The sequence below is a fragment of the Diabrotica virgifera genome, chromosome 5, assembly GCF_917563875.1.
Source record: "Diabrotica virgifera virgifera chromosome 5, PGI_DIABVI_V3a".
Classification (NCBI taxonomy): domain Eukaryota; kingdom Metazoa; phylum Arthropoda; class Insecta; order Coleoptera; family Chrysomelidae; genus Diabrotica; species Diabrotica virgifera.
In genome coordinates this window covers 13,147,188-13,162,593 of record NC_065447.1, presented here as the reverse complement: position 1 = coordinate 13,162,593, position 15,406 = coordinate 13,147,188, and the positions used below count along the sequence as shown (strand labels likewise).

Below are 15,406 nucleotides of genomic sequence, written 5' to 3'. Positions count from 1 at the left end.
TTCCAATGTTTCGAATATTCTATACTTTTATCAGTAAAATTATCTCACTTTTCCATACGATTTGCCGAATTTCACCTTTAGGTACCTGTATCAAATATTGTCACAATAAAGGCTTTTTGCTAATTTCTCTTGTCTATAGGTGAAGATCATGAATAAGCAACAAAAAATTACAAACCTCTGTTAATAGACTCTGAATTAAATGCTGGCGAAACGAAGTCAGCACAATCATGTTATGGTAGGGGAGCCCAAGCGGGGATTTTTGCAGCTACTCGAGCGCGTCAGTTTATTACATGGGGAGAAACCTTGTACCCTGAAAATGTACCTCTACCATTGGTTCTTAGTGAGTTCGTTAAGGGGGGGGGAGGCGAAAAAAAAATCTATCCTTAGAAAAACTCGAAATCGTCGGATTAAGTTAACGTAAGTTAAGTACATGCAAAGCAGTGTATATTTCAAAAATCTGACGATTTGAGCGGGGCGTAAGGAAATGGGTGAGTCACAAAGTTTCACAAGAAAAATGGGAATATTTCGCAAAATGAATGACAGATCGAAAAACTAAAAAATACGTGTATTTTTAAAAAATCTATCGAATGATATCATACACGACTTTCCACGGAGAGGCGTGGGGGGTAAATTTAATATTTTAAATACGAATCCCGCGATATTTCGCAAAATAAACATCAGATCGAAAAACTGAAAAATACACTTATTCAATATTTTTGAAAAATCTATCGAATGGCACCGAACACGACCTCCACGGAGGTGGGGTGGGAGGTTACTTTAAAATCTTAAATGGGAGCCCCCATTTTTTATTGCAGATTTGGATTCCTTACGTAAAAAGTAACTTTTATTCGAGACATTTTTTCGAATTATGGATTGGCGCTATAATCTAAAAAAAATTATTGGAAATGGAAAATTAAATTAAAAATGGAAAGTCCCCACTAAAATGGAAAACTTTACTTAACTTTTTTTGCTTTTAGGACCTAATAATCACAACCCAATAGGTCCTCATAACGCTCGAGTGACTGCACATTTAGCATACTTTGCTCCCCTACCATAATGTAAATGCACATACTTTCCATATGCCAATATCTCAAAATATTTGTATATTATATTAGAGCCACTTAAAGCCAATTAATGTAAACAAACATTTACAGGTTGAATCTTCTGATAATTTTTATTTTAGTGATTTTTTGAAAATGATTTTCATATTTACAAACTAAGTATCAAGACCAACTTGACATGTTCTCATTAAAATCAATTGCTTTTAACTCTAAGGTAGTAGGCGCAAAATATTGCTATTCAAATGTATTCATTTTTTTCGAATCCTGAGAAAAATAATAAATATTTTTGAAAAATTAAAACGCAGAATGAAAGACTACATTATTACCGATGACCGAAAGTCCCTTAGAATAAACAAAAAGATTCTTTTGAATGAAATGTTTGAAATTAAAAATGACATTAAATTTTCTCTCTTTTATTTCACCCCTGTAACTTATTAAAATAAACATTATAGAAGTTTCCAGGCACTTTCGGCCCTCGGTTATAATGTAATCTTTCATTCTGCGTTTAAATTTTTCAAAAATACTTATTAGATTTCTTAGAATTCGAAAAAAATGAATACATTTAAATATAATTGGACGAAGATTTTGCGCTTATCCCCTTAAAAAATTTTAAAGATTATTTGGAGTGATGTTTGGTAAATTTTGTTATGGATTATAAAATAAAACACACACTCATCATGGTTGATAAAATAATTGTATATTAATTCGACAATTCAAATTTATTCTCAAAATTCCCATTCCAAGAAACCTCTTTTACAAACGTTCATCTCTTTTTACGAAGAATCTGAATTAGAACAAATTTTACTTTTCCTTTCTAATCTCCATGCTGTTTATACTAGTCAGCTGATGATATAATTGGTAATCAGGACTTGAAATGTAAAAAATCACCTGCCCAAACTATTTTTAGTATTTAGTATCCGAATTGCGTAACAAAATAAAAGCGACCGACTAATCGGCGCAAACCGCGAATTTTTCGAACACAAACGAGTCGATTCCATCCATACATGGCCTACTTCGCTGCGATTCTCGTTTCATCTGCGCATTGCACTCGCCCATCTGCGGGAAGGGCATGATCGATGAAGTAATTGTTCGGTTATTGCACTGGCTGACTTTTTGAGACAGTCTGGTACTCAGAATCCTCGCAAACCCAAACAAAGATTGAAACTTCCACCTCGGAACAGCAATTTGGGGTCCTGATTACAAACGTTTATAGTCGATGCCGAGCGTTTTTATTGGTTTTATTGCTAAAAAAAGATGAATTCTGAACAGGAAAGAATATTTTCTTCAAAAATGAATAACCATTCTCAATTTCGTTGCAAAACGAAAATACAGCCGAACCATATTCCAGTCCAAACAGAGAGTGCTGCAAGCACCTCTACCGGTTTCGAAACTTATTAGTCTCTCATCAGGAGGCACATATGCTGCTCTCCCTGATCCAACCAAAACAAACCCCAGCGTGCAGTCCCGAATTGCAACGAACGAAATGGCATAGATGCCCTAGCGGCAACTGCTAACAAAAGACTAAGTTTTCACTCTAATGGCATATAACATATCCCACCAGAATGAAAACAATGGGAACCTTCTCTGGTTACACCTCCGAGGCTTCTACAATTTGTAAGCCATACGGATGCTGAGACTAAGGAAAATGAGGGAATTCTACAATTTACAATTCACGTCACATCTGCTCAGCGCGGTAAAGTTCCAACGAGACTGGTTCCCTTCATACTCCACACAGAGTAAATGTAAATAAAAAATGAATACCGGTAGAGGTGCTTGCAGCACTCTCTGATTGGACTGGAATATGGTTCGGTTGTATTTTCGTTTTGCAACGAAATTGAGAATGGTTATTCATTTTTTATTTACATTTACTCTGTGTGGAGTATGAAGGGAACCAGTCTCGTTGGAACTTTACCGCGCTGAGCAGATGTGACGTGAATTGTAAATTGTAGAATTCCCTCATCTTCCTTAGTCTCAGCATCCGTATGGCTTGCAAATTGTAGAAGCCTCGGAGGTGTAACCAGAGAAGGTTCCCATTGTTTTCATTCTGGTGGGATATGTTATATGCCATTAGAGTGAAAACTTAGTCTTTTGTTAGCAGTTGCCGCTAGGGCATCTATGCCATTTCGTTCGTTGCAATTCGGGACTGCACGCTGGGGTTTGTTTTGGTTGGATCAGGGAGAGCAGCATATGTGCCTCCTGATGAGAGACTAATAAGTTTCGAAACCGGTAGAGGTGCTTGCAGCACTCTCTGATTGGACTGGAATATGGTTCGGCTGTATTTTCGTTTTGCAACGAAATTGAGAATGGTTATTCATTTTTTATTTACATTTACTCTGTGTGGAGTATGAAGGGAACCAGTCTCGTTGGAACTTTACCGCGCTGAGCAGATGTGACGTGAATTGTAAATTGTAGAATTCCCTCATCTTCCTTAGTCTCAGCATCCGTATGGCTTGCAAATTGTAGAAGCCTCGGAGGTGTAACCAGAGAAGGTTCCAATTGTTTTCATTCTGGTGGGATATGTTATATGCCATTAGAGTGAAAACTTAGTCTTTTGTTAGCAGTTGCCGCTAGGGCATATAATTTTCTTCCTTTCTCTAATATTTTCTTCCTTTTTTTGAGGACAAAAGGTTTTATTGTACCTTTAAACTATTGTTTGTGTAGGTATTTAAACTATTGAATATATATTATTTCCTGTTACTCCGTAAATGAGCATAGGGCATCCACGAAGCTTCTCCATTGGACTCTGTCTCTGGCCATAGCTGCTACTTCTCCCCAGCTCTTTTTCATACCTTTGTAATCAGCTTCAATTGTTCTTCTCCAGGTCGTTGCGGGTCGTCCTTGCTTTCTTCGTCTTGCTACTGTCCATTTTAGAGCTTTCTTTGTTATATCTGCGTTGTCCTTTCTCAGGGTGTGTCCCATCCAATTCCATCTTTTCCTTTTAATTGCAATTTCAATTGGCTCTTATTTGGTTTTCTTCCAGAGTTCTTGATTTGTCATGATGTTGGGCCAATATACTTTCAAAATTTTTCGGAGGCACCTGTTTACAAATACTTGGAGTTTTTTTACAGTTCCGTCTGTCACTGCCCAGGTCTCGCATTCATACAGTAATACTGTTTTAACATTACTATTAGATAGTCTTATTTTGGTGTTTTGACTAATTTGTGTTGACCTCCATATGTTTGAGAGTGTTCCAAATGCTTGTTGTGCTTTTCTAAGTCGATGTTTAATGTCCGCCTCGATTTCACCATGTACGCCAACTATACTTCCTAGGTAGTAAAATTCTTGTACCTGTTTTACTTCTTCTTGATTGATATATAATTTTTCCTGTCGGGCTTGACCTATTCTCATCTCAACTGTCTTATTGACATTTATTCGGAGACCAATTTCTGCCGCCTCTTTCTTCAGTTTACTTAGCATGTTCTTCATATCATCTATTGTATACAATATACAATAGAAAACTATTGAATAGACCCTAATTATTTTTTTAAATTATAAAAATATGTATAAATAAAAATAAATTCGTTTTAGATGGCGAAATAATTCTACAATGGAAACATTGCTAAAAAACGCATTAAACGTAATAAACTGTAAAATGCACTTATTCTTTCTTTCCTTCTCATAATCCTTAGTGTCCTTCAGAGCGTTATACGTCAAAATAACTGTCAAAGTCGTGTTCGTTTTTTGGAGTTCGTCCCAAAGAATTATTAATTTTGGCAGTTTTTTGGTACATTCCGGCCTTATTTCCACGTGCAGAGTTTTATCAATAGTTTCTGTTTTGTGGTACTTTGTGGAAAACTAGTGTTTTGAAGACATCTTTGTTGTACAGAAAATGTCAGGTAACGGGGGCGGTCCTGGCCCGCCGTCGGTTAATTTAAATACTAATAATCAAATAAATAATTATGATAATTAAATTAATGTTTCTTCAATGGATACAGTATCCTCACATTTCGAAAAATATGACTTTGATAATAAATATCAACCGACGAATGCAGGTCCGTATCAGGTATTTTTGGAACATACCGATAAGAATCTTGGTCGTCTTTTTCCTATCAGAATTGGCTTTTATTTACAACAAGTAATTGAATTTAGAAATGATGTTATTGATATTCATTCTGTAGGTTTAAAACGTGTTAACGTAATTTTTAGAACATACAAAATCGCTAACTTATTAATTAATCACGAAATACTAACAAAAAATAAGTTGATTGCTTATATTCCAAAAATTTTCACGCATAACCGAGGCATAATACGCGGCGTTGATACCTTTTTTACTGAAGAATACTTGAAAACAGCAATTAATTCCATAGTTCCAGTGGCGGAAATGGGAAGAATGAAACGAAAAATTATAAACCCTGAAACCAAAAAAGGAGAATTTGTCAATAGACAATTGGTAGTAATAAATTTTAAAGGTAATAAAATTCCGTCCTTTATTAATATAAATATGGTTAATTTCCCTGTAGAAGCATACATCCATCCAGTTGTTCAATGTGTAAAATGTTACGGTCACAATATCGTTCAATGTAAAGGCAAATCTCGTTGTTCTCGATGTGCAAATGAGCATTCTTCCGCTGAATGTAATTCCGAGTTGCAAATGTGCGTTCACTGTAAATCTTCTGATCATCCTTCAATTTCAAGAGACTGCCCAATGTACAAAAAACAACACGACATAAAAAAAGTAATGGCTTTCGAAAATAAAAGTTTTAAGGATGCCGAATTATCGATTAACAATCCAGCTTATGCCAAAATTAATACCAACAATAGGTTTGATATATTAAATAATCTTGAAAACTTTCCCGATTTAGCACCAGCAAACAAAACAATTTATTATGCTCCTTTAAATAAACCAAAATCAAACTCAACCGCAATAGAATCAAAAACAATTAAAAGGCGAAGAACTGAGACTTCTTCTCAGACTCCAAGCACTAGTAATTCAGATTTAGAAAATTCCCATCAAAAAAGACAAATTTCTCTTCCCCCTTATACACCCGCTCCACAACAGAATAATTTCATGTTTTGTCGAGACTTATCTCACAGATATATTCATTAATTACAAATATAATTAATAATCAAGGAAAATTTGAATTAAATAAGATCAGGGACAATATCATTACAATATTCGATAATAATGAAGATCATTTAGAATCCATTCTCACAGATAGTGAAAATGGCTACTAAAAATATTACAGAAAAACTAACCATATTACAATGGAATTGTAGATCCATTTATAGTAACAAAGGCAGTCTTACGCATCATATTAACAACTACCATACAGATATAATAGTTCTATCAGAAATATGGCTCACATCCGGTCATCATTTTAGACTTAAAGGATATATAACTTTATCAATAAATGTCGTGAAGATGGTTACGGTGGCGTAGGTATTTTCATCAGACAGGGAATAGATTACCAAGAATCCGAAATTAATAATAATTTCGATGACAGTATAGAAGCATGCGCAGTTTTTTTGAACAAAATTAATATCTCATTAGTATCAATCTATAGATCATCAGATGTTAGAATAGAAATAAATGACTGGATCAACCTATTCCTTCAGTTTAATATTGCAAAAACTACTTTTCTGGGAGATTTTAATGCTCACCACGGTATGTGGGGGCCAATTGCAAACGACAGAAATGGTAGAATATTAGTGGAGGCCATGGATTATTGTGAAATAATTACATTAAATGACGGAACACCAACAAGAATATCCCCAACTAGTAATCATTCAGCCGTTGACTTAACTCTAACATCTCCCCTCTTAGCCGACCGTATAGCTTGGTCAGTAGATTCAGATTCATTAGGTTCAGATCAATACCCAATCAATATAGAAATTCAAATCAATCCCTCCTTCTTTGTCATCAACCCATCAACAAAATGGAATGACTCTCGTGCTGACTGGTCTGTTTTTGGAAATACTTTTGAATTAGAAATTGGTGAGCTCAATAATTTAGATAGGAATTCAAATTCAGTAGACAAAATCGAATTTTTCCTCAATGCAATCACGGTCGCAGCATCGAAATCTATGCCTATTAAGAAATCTTTCACACCTTCTGTACCAAGACCTTATTGGTGGGATGAGGAATGTTCTGCGATTGTTAAAAAACGAAAAGAAGCTCTCAGCGAGTTTAAAAACAAGGTAATTTTATCAATTATCTACAATATCAAAACATTTCTGCTAATGTCAAACGTACGTTCAAACTTAAACAAAAAAACAGTTGGAAAATGTTTTTGAATAAATTAAATAAAAACACTCCTCTAACTGAGATATGGAACACTGTAAGATCTATTTGCAATAAACACCATCAAAAAAGAAAACCACAATTAGACGAAAGCCTTATTCAAAAAGTTCTTGATACATTGGCTCCTTCATCTGCTGCAGGTCCAATCTTTAACGACAACATTAATCAATTTCACTTCCATCAAGACTCGGACACCCTTTCAAAAAATTTTAGCTTTTCGGAATTAGAATTAGCCTTAAAAAAATAAAAAAATACTGCACCTGGACTTGGCGGGTTCACTTATACGATAATAAATAAATTGCCTGAAAGTGGTAAACTTCTTCTATTAGAAATTTTTAATGATTGGTGGTTGAAACAAAAGTATTCAGATAGTCTTAAAAATATAATTGTGTGTCTTCTAGCGAAACCTAAGAAACCACCTGACTTACCTTCGTCCTACCGACCTATTTCATTGTTATCGTGTATTACAAAAACTTTCGAAAGGCTTATAAAATTTAGACTCGTTTTGAGATTGAAATCTTTGTTTCCATACTGTTCCCTACCTTTTCCCTCATAAACTCTTTATGCCATTCCAGAATTTTCTGTTATCTGCTTCCCATCTAAGCTTTTTCGCTTCTCCTACGTCTTTGCTCTATTAAGTTTCTCGATATATTCTGCTTTATTATTTTCATCTCTACACTGCTGCTATTTTTCCAGGCTTGATTCTTCTCTTTTATTCTTCTCTGTTCTCTTGTGTGATATTAAAACGTTTTTATATACTTGGCTTCGTCTTTGTCACTGTCTTCGCAAATTATGTAATCCATTTAAAACAGAGTTCTAGGCCACCTAGGCACCTGAAATTTTCAGAACAGCTCAGAACTTGCTAACAATGTAATATTTGACTGCTATTATATGGATAAATCTTCTTCTTCTTCTTCTTCGTGCGACTAGGATTACTCCTGTTTATCTAAACCTTATTCTGTTTCAGTTGTTGTTGACTGTATATTGTCATTCCACTTTTTCGGCGGCCTTCCAACGGGTCTTCTGCTATACGTCTTGTTGTTTTTACAGATGTTCGCTAATCTATATGGTTCCGTTTGGTATTCGGTTTACAGGTTCGTTCCAGTTTTTCATTATGGAAAAATCGATTTTTTTATTTCAAACTATTTTAAAAATGTAACTAATGCAATGACATTTAGATTCCATTTCAAAGTACGTCAACAAATCGATAATTACAAATTGATGGTTGCTCAGTGGTAGAGCATTAGCGTATCTTTTTTAATTTTTTAAATAAATAATTAAAAGTTAGAGTTTATATTTTATAAGTTAATTATTATATATGTTACGGACAATGACGCAAATCCGGCCAATAACGTTATTGGCCGGCCAATAACGTTATTGGCCGGCCAATAACGACAATGGCCGGTTGAATTGGTCATTGTCGACAATGGCCGGATATTAACGTTATTGTCCTTAGAAACTGGACATTGATGATAATTTTAAATTCTTGATAACATTTCTATCATTTTCCGGCCAATGTCGACAATGCCCGTTGGTAATCGGTCAATGTTGAAATTTTGACTAAAAGATAGGTTATGTGTAGGTTTACTATTGTTTACTTCATGTGTGTATATTGTGTATTGTTTTCGTGCTGAAATTACTCGTAAATTTATTTAATAAGTGTTATCATGGATATCAACGATGTGCTCACTCGTTTTAATAATTATATAAACGCAATAGTAAAGTCAAAACGTGATGACAATAAATCATTTTTAAACTGTGACGAATACAATAACCGAATAAGTGAAATTAAAGAAGCGAAAAATATTTTGAGAACACCGGGTGCTAAGAAAACAACAAAGCACTATAGAATGGTTTGTAAATTATGATGTAATTACAATAAGTGGTAAAGAGCGACTGATTATGCTAGTTGACGAAAACACCCAGTCTAAAATAGTATATTATGCTACAACTGTATATTTTAAAAATATTATTATTTCCTTGTTTGTATTTATGAATATTTTACCCATATTATGATAAATAAAGACATTTTATTTGTTTTTAATAACTACTTAAATTTCTGCAACTACGTTCAGAAACATCTTAGTATCTCATTTTACCGATTATTGACTTATTGACTCACACCGATTATCTTCTAAGGCATCGATTTATCAACATTGGCCATTTGCTTCTGGCCACTGTCGTTATTGACCGGTTATTGATGAAAAATCTAATTTTACGTTAAGTTTTTACAACATTGGCCAATAGCTAAGGTTATTGTCGTTAATGGCCGGGCATTGTCGTCAATAACCAAGGAAAATGAACATTCACGACAATGCCCGGCCATTAACGTTAATGTCCAATTTACATCATTGACCGTAACATATATAAATATTATACAGAGTTGGGATAAAGTATGGAACCAAGCAAATATCTTTGAAACGAAAGGAACAATATTTATGAAACTTTGCATGCAAGTACAGTGACGAAAAAGGCATCTGATGCCATATTTTTTGTTACTACTCCACTTCCGGTTTCTCCGGAAATAACCTTAATTTATTTACTTTAAATGGGACACCCTGTATATTTTTGCAGATTTTAAAAGAACTTGTTATTTTTAATTCATACCCACATAACAATTTCATGTTCTTAGTAGATTCATAGAACATAATTTTCAGAAAAAGTATATACTGAGAATGTGCGTAATTACCATTGCGAATGTGCAGAGCAGATACTGAGTATATACTACATTACAGTACTTAAATGTATATACTTAGAATGTACTACCGCACTTCTTTTCAGTATATACCAAGAATGTTCTTTTTAGAACATTCCAAGGACGTGCTATAAACCTTCTATGTGTATACTTAGAACATACTACCGCACATCTTTTTAGTTTATACCAAGAAGGTACTTTTTAGAATATTCCAAGGAAGTGCTATAAACCTTCTATTTATATACTAAGAACGTAATACCGCACATCTTTGTATGGGAAGAATATTATATTTTTAAGAATATTCTAAGAAAGTGCTATCAAGTGCTATATTGCTTAGAAGTATGTTTTCAGCATCACCTAATCTCATCTTAGGTTCTGCTGGTTCTACCAAATATCTATTTACATATATATTTTAATTGCAAATGAGAATGTAGTTAGTACCTACATTCTACAATATTACTTAAAAAGTAAGTACATATTTATAAATTTTAGTTATTTATATAAATCATTATATAACATTTAGCTAAACTAAACTATGCATAATAAGTAACTAAAATTTATATAATACTTACATGTACTTACCTATTTAAGTAATATTGAGTTATCAAAATAGATTATATGTATTTTGAAGCACCGCAAACAAAATAAACAGATTATATATGTTCTTTAGTCCTAGTACTACATCATTCGCCTTCATCCTTAACACTGCATAGATCCATAGATGATACAAATAATGAAATAATGCCTGTTTTCTTTTTCATATTTTACGGTTTTTTCCTATCCCTGATCCATTCAGGTAAGAATAGAAATGGTCAGAATATGATGGGGGGGGGGGGGGGGGGTTATGAATGTATTGTGGAATAACAAAATTGGTGGTCAGTGTTGCCAAACGGAGAGAAATTTCCCTTTTTGCGGGAATTTTCAACATAAAAGGTGATAAAGGGAAAAAGTTAACTCAAAAGGGAATTATTGTTCCAGTATAAATTGTAAAATATTAAGAAAAAATCAAAATATTTGAAAATAATTCAACATATCTTCTCAGATTTTGTAAACAGGAGGGAAGTTTTTTTTATAAAAGTGGGAATTTTTAAGGTAAGTTGACGGAAAAAGCTTACTCGACGGTTGGCAACGCCAAAGCCTTTGGTTGCTTTGGTTGTGCAGTTTGGCACGTTTTGGTTCTGCGAAATGGCCTATTGAATTGAATGTACCTAAATTCAAATTCCAAGGATGTAAAAATACTAATGATTCATGATAAACTCGAAATGGTAAAGTCATTTCAATTATGAAAACGAATTTTTAATAGTATCTATGTAAACGTTAATACAATTAATGTTTAAACTTTTTTACCCTACAACAATTTTGAAATGAAATTCGTCCAATACTACCTACATACATAAATTTTATTAATTATGTATTCTAAAAAATAACGAAGTTGATAATCTATAAGGCTAATATTATACTTCCTATACATACAAATTATTTTTAAGATATTTTAAAAGTATCTACTTATAAGTATGTGTTAAGAATGTACTTATAAGTATGTGTTAAGAATATTCGATAAAGGTATATTCTAAGAATAAACTTTTACGAATATTCCGAGATCCTACGTACACGAATATACTTAGTATATTCGGTACGAGAATATATACTTTGAAGTATATGCAAAGAACATGAAATTTAGAATGTTTTTAAGGTAGATGCTATGCTTGTACTACACATATACTAAAAAGAATATACTCCGACGAATGTTGGTAGTATATGCTTAGAACATGATGCGAACATCATTGTTATGTGGGTACATACCAAGTTTGGAAGAAAAAGCTATTAAAACAAGAAATAAATCTCTTTACAGTTAAAAAATAGGTTAATTTATTTACGTTAGACCAATGATATTTCAAATTAAAAAAAAATAATTTCAAATGTTGAAAATGTTTGCTGTTCACCTCCTGACAACGTGCAAGCCTGTAAATAAATTTGTGAGTCACTTTTTGCAAGATTTCTCCACGTATTAGTTCACAGTCATCAATTATTATTCTTTGTCTCAAATCCTGCAAGCATGTTGGTCGCCTAACGTAAACACGTAATTTTAGATAACCCAAAGAAAAAAATCTAACGGGTTGAGGTCCGGAGAACGAGCGGGCCACTATATGACTCCTCTACGTCCAATCCATGGATTTGGAAAATTCACTTCCAAAAAATGAAAATTTTGCATAACCTATTATCATTAATATTTCAATACGATTTTTTCCACTTAAATGAACCATTTTTAATACAACTTATTTCTGTCAATTAGTTCAGTAACAGTTTTACCTACTATACTAAATTCAAATAAGTCGTGCATTGCATGTAAACAACAATTTTAGTCTACAGTATAGATGGTACTCGTTTATTTCCTATTACGTTGTATTAATACAAAAAATTATCTACAGACACTTTTTAATAAATTTTCTCTACCAAATTTGGTATGTATGAATTAAAAATAACAAGTTCATTTAAAATCCGCAAAAATATATAGGGTGTCCCATTTAAATTAAATAAGTTAGGGGTATTTCCGGTGAAACCGGAAGTGGAATAGTAACAAAAATATGGCAACAGATGCCTTTTACGTCACTGTACTTGCATGCAAAGTTTCATAAATATTGTTCTTTTCGTTTCAAAGATATTTGCTTGGTTCCATACTTTATCCCAACCCAGTATATACCATTTTAAATATTTTCTTTGGTTTATATGAGTTTAAATCCGCTAGAGAAAATAGGCCTCTAAAATAGTCGATTACAAAATTCTTTTATGGCAAAAATTAAAACAACAAAATATAATTTTATATTTTGTCCTATAAATAGTGAAAACGTTTTATTATAAAAAGTTATTTTTTTATAAAAGTGTAATTATTTATTTATTGACTTTTTTCTCTGCTGTTTTATATAATGTGTCTTTTAGTACTTTCCATCTTTCTCCCAATAACTGTAAGGTCCAGACGAAATACCTGCGGAATTACTGAAGTGTCTAGACGATGAAACTATACCGGTACTACTGGATCTGTTTAAAGAAGTATATAAAACCGGAAAAATCCCTCAGAAATGGTTGGTGTCCACCTTTGTAACAATATCAAAAACAATATACGCCAAAGATTGTTCGGACTATAGGATAATATCACTAATAAGCCATACCCTCAAAATATTTCTAAAGGTGATTCATGGAAGATTATACAGAAAGCTAGAATATGATATGGATGATACCCAATTTGGGTTCCGCAAAGGACTTGGAACAAGAGAGGCATTGTTTGCGTTTAATGTCCTCTCTAAAAGATGCTTAGATATGAACCTGGATATTTATTCCTGTTTCATCGACTTCGAAAAAGCGTTCGACAGGGTCCGACATGAAAAACTAATAGAATTATTGAAAAACAGAGATATAGACAGACGAGATTTACGAATTATCATCAATCTGTATTGGAATCAAAAGGCCAATATAAAGATAGAAGAACGGGAGTCCGAGAATATTAATATAAAGAGAGGAGTAAGACAGGGTTGTGTTCTGTCGCCGCTACTGTTTAACCTGTACAGTGAAGCCATATTTCAGGAAGCGATAGCGGAGCTAAGTGATGGAATCTCTATAAACGGAAGAATAGTAAATAACATAAGATTCGCTGATGACACCGTTATAATGGCAGACACCCTGGAATCACTACAAGAATTGCTAAATAGAATTAACGATTATTGCATTCGATACGGACTAAAAATAAACAAGAAAACAACTAAATTTATGATTGTCTCAAAAACAGAACATGGAAATGAAAGGTTAATGATAGAGCAAACCCAAATAGAAAAAGTTAAGACATACAAATATCTGGGAACCTGGGTTGCTGACAAAAATGACCAAAGCAAAGAAATTAAAGTCCGAATTGAAACTGCAAGGCAAGCATTTATAAAAATGAAGACACTGCTTACAAACAAAGACCTTCAGTTGCCTCTCAGATTGAGGGCTCTAAGATGCTACATATTTTCTATATTGCTATACGGAATGGAAGCTTGGACATTGAAGAGACAACACATAAGAAGAATAGAAGCGTTCGAAATGTGGTGTTACAGAAGAATATTGAAAATTCAGTGGGTTCAAAGGATTACCAATGTTGAAGTGCTACGACGTTTAAATGAGGAGTTAGAAATTATGAAAAGTATAAAAACTAGAAAACTGGAATATTTGGGTCACATTACCAGAGGAGAAAAATATGAGTTGCTGAGAATTATTATGCAAGGAAGGATCCAAGGAAGAAGAGGCATAGGAAGAAGACGCATCTCATGGCTGAGGAACCTTAGAGAATGGTTTAACTGTAGTTCATTACAACTATTCAGAGCAGCAGCCAACAAAGTGACCATAGCCATTATGATATCCAACCTCCGATAGGAGAGGGAACTTTAAGAAGAAGAATCTTTCTCCCATATATTTCACATGGGTGGAAAAATGTACTTAAAATTTCTTATTTCAATCAAGTGAGTACGAGACTTCAACTGGCATTGGCTATAAACGCTTATGATAAGGACCCGAAATTGCTGTCCCGAGACGCAAGCAAGATTGAATACAACCACTTGCGTAAAATTCAGTATCGAGCGATCTCGCGACCACGCGACACGAATCACGTTCTAATCGACATGAGAAAACCGGTAAACGTCATTTTTTTCGAAAAAGTGCAATGACAGCATGAGCCAGCCGACGAAGGATCCTGGGGACGGCGCCAAAAGGCGCCCGGACAGCCCCAAGGGGCGCCCCGACAGTCCCCAGAGCCCCGCCAGCAAAAAACTAAGGGAGAGGGTTAGTTTTTTCGAAAAGGTGTGGACGGGGTCGAAATCTGGAGCTCTGGGGGACGATGGTGGTGTTGACGTGGAGGATCTGGAGAGAAGACTGATGGAGGAGAGGAGTAGAAACGTTGTGGATACGCATTTGGAGCAGGTTACTTTAAGGCATACGGGATCTCCGAGACATGTGGTGCAGATGAAGGAGATTGGACCAGACGGAACTTACAAGGTACATTGTCATTTTGAACACTTCTTTGGCAAAATTTTGTTATAAAAATAAGGAATTACATAGTTACATACTTATGTACATTTAGGAATATTATTCTATCTCGTAAGATGTTGATGTTGATATTGATAACAAAAGAGTTAACAACAAGAACTATCTGACATTAATAATTCACGTTGTATAAAAATTCTTACAGTATTATGACCTTTTTCAAGCTCTCAGTTCGCCAATTTTCTTCCAAATTGTTTCAAACAAGCGGCGCACCCCTAAAAAGAGGCATATAGAAACCAAATAACCCATTACTAAAAAACAAACCAAGTCTTATCAATTATTTAGGAATATCATTTGAACAAAGAACCTAAATTTTTTTTACGATTTTTTTTGGTATCA

General features: G+C 33.9%; 1 protein-coding gene across 12 annotated transcripts in view; it reads left to right on the top strand.

Moving 5' to 3' along the window:
• LOC114330686 (muscle-specific protein 300 kDa) overlaps window positions 1-15,406 on the top strand; it is a 603,413-nt gene that overhangs the window by 174,839 nt on the left and 413,168 nt on the right. For 9 of the 12 annotated variants that reach the window (XM_050652275.1, XM_050652272.1, XM_050652273.1 and 6 more), the window contains exon 1: window positions 14,617-15,019. The exons of 1 other annotated variant lie outside the window; for it this stretch is intronic. In XM_050652275.1, coding sequence (XP_050508232.1) covers window positions 14,696-15,019 — 324 coding nt within the window. In that variant the 5' untranslated portion in view covers window positions 14,617-14,695. Of the gene's footprint in view, window positions 1-14,603; window positions 15,020-15,406 lie in introns of those variants that run through there. 2 more of the 12 variants (XM_050652282.1, XM_050652281.1) reach the window with 1 other exon arrangement.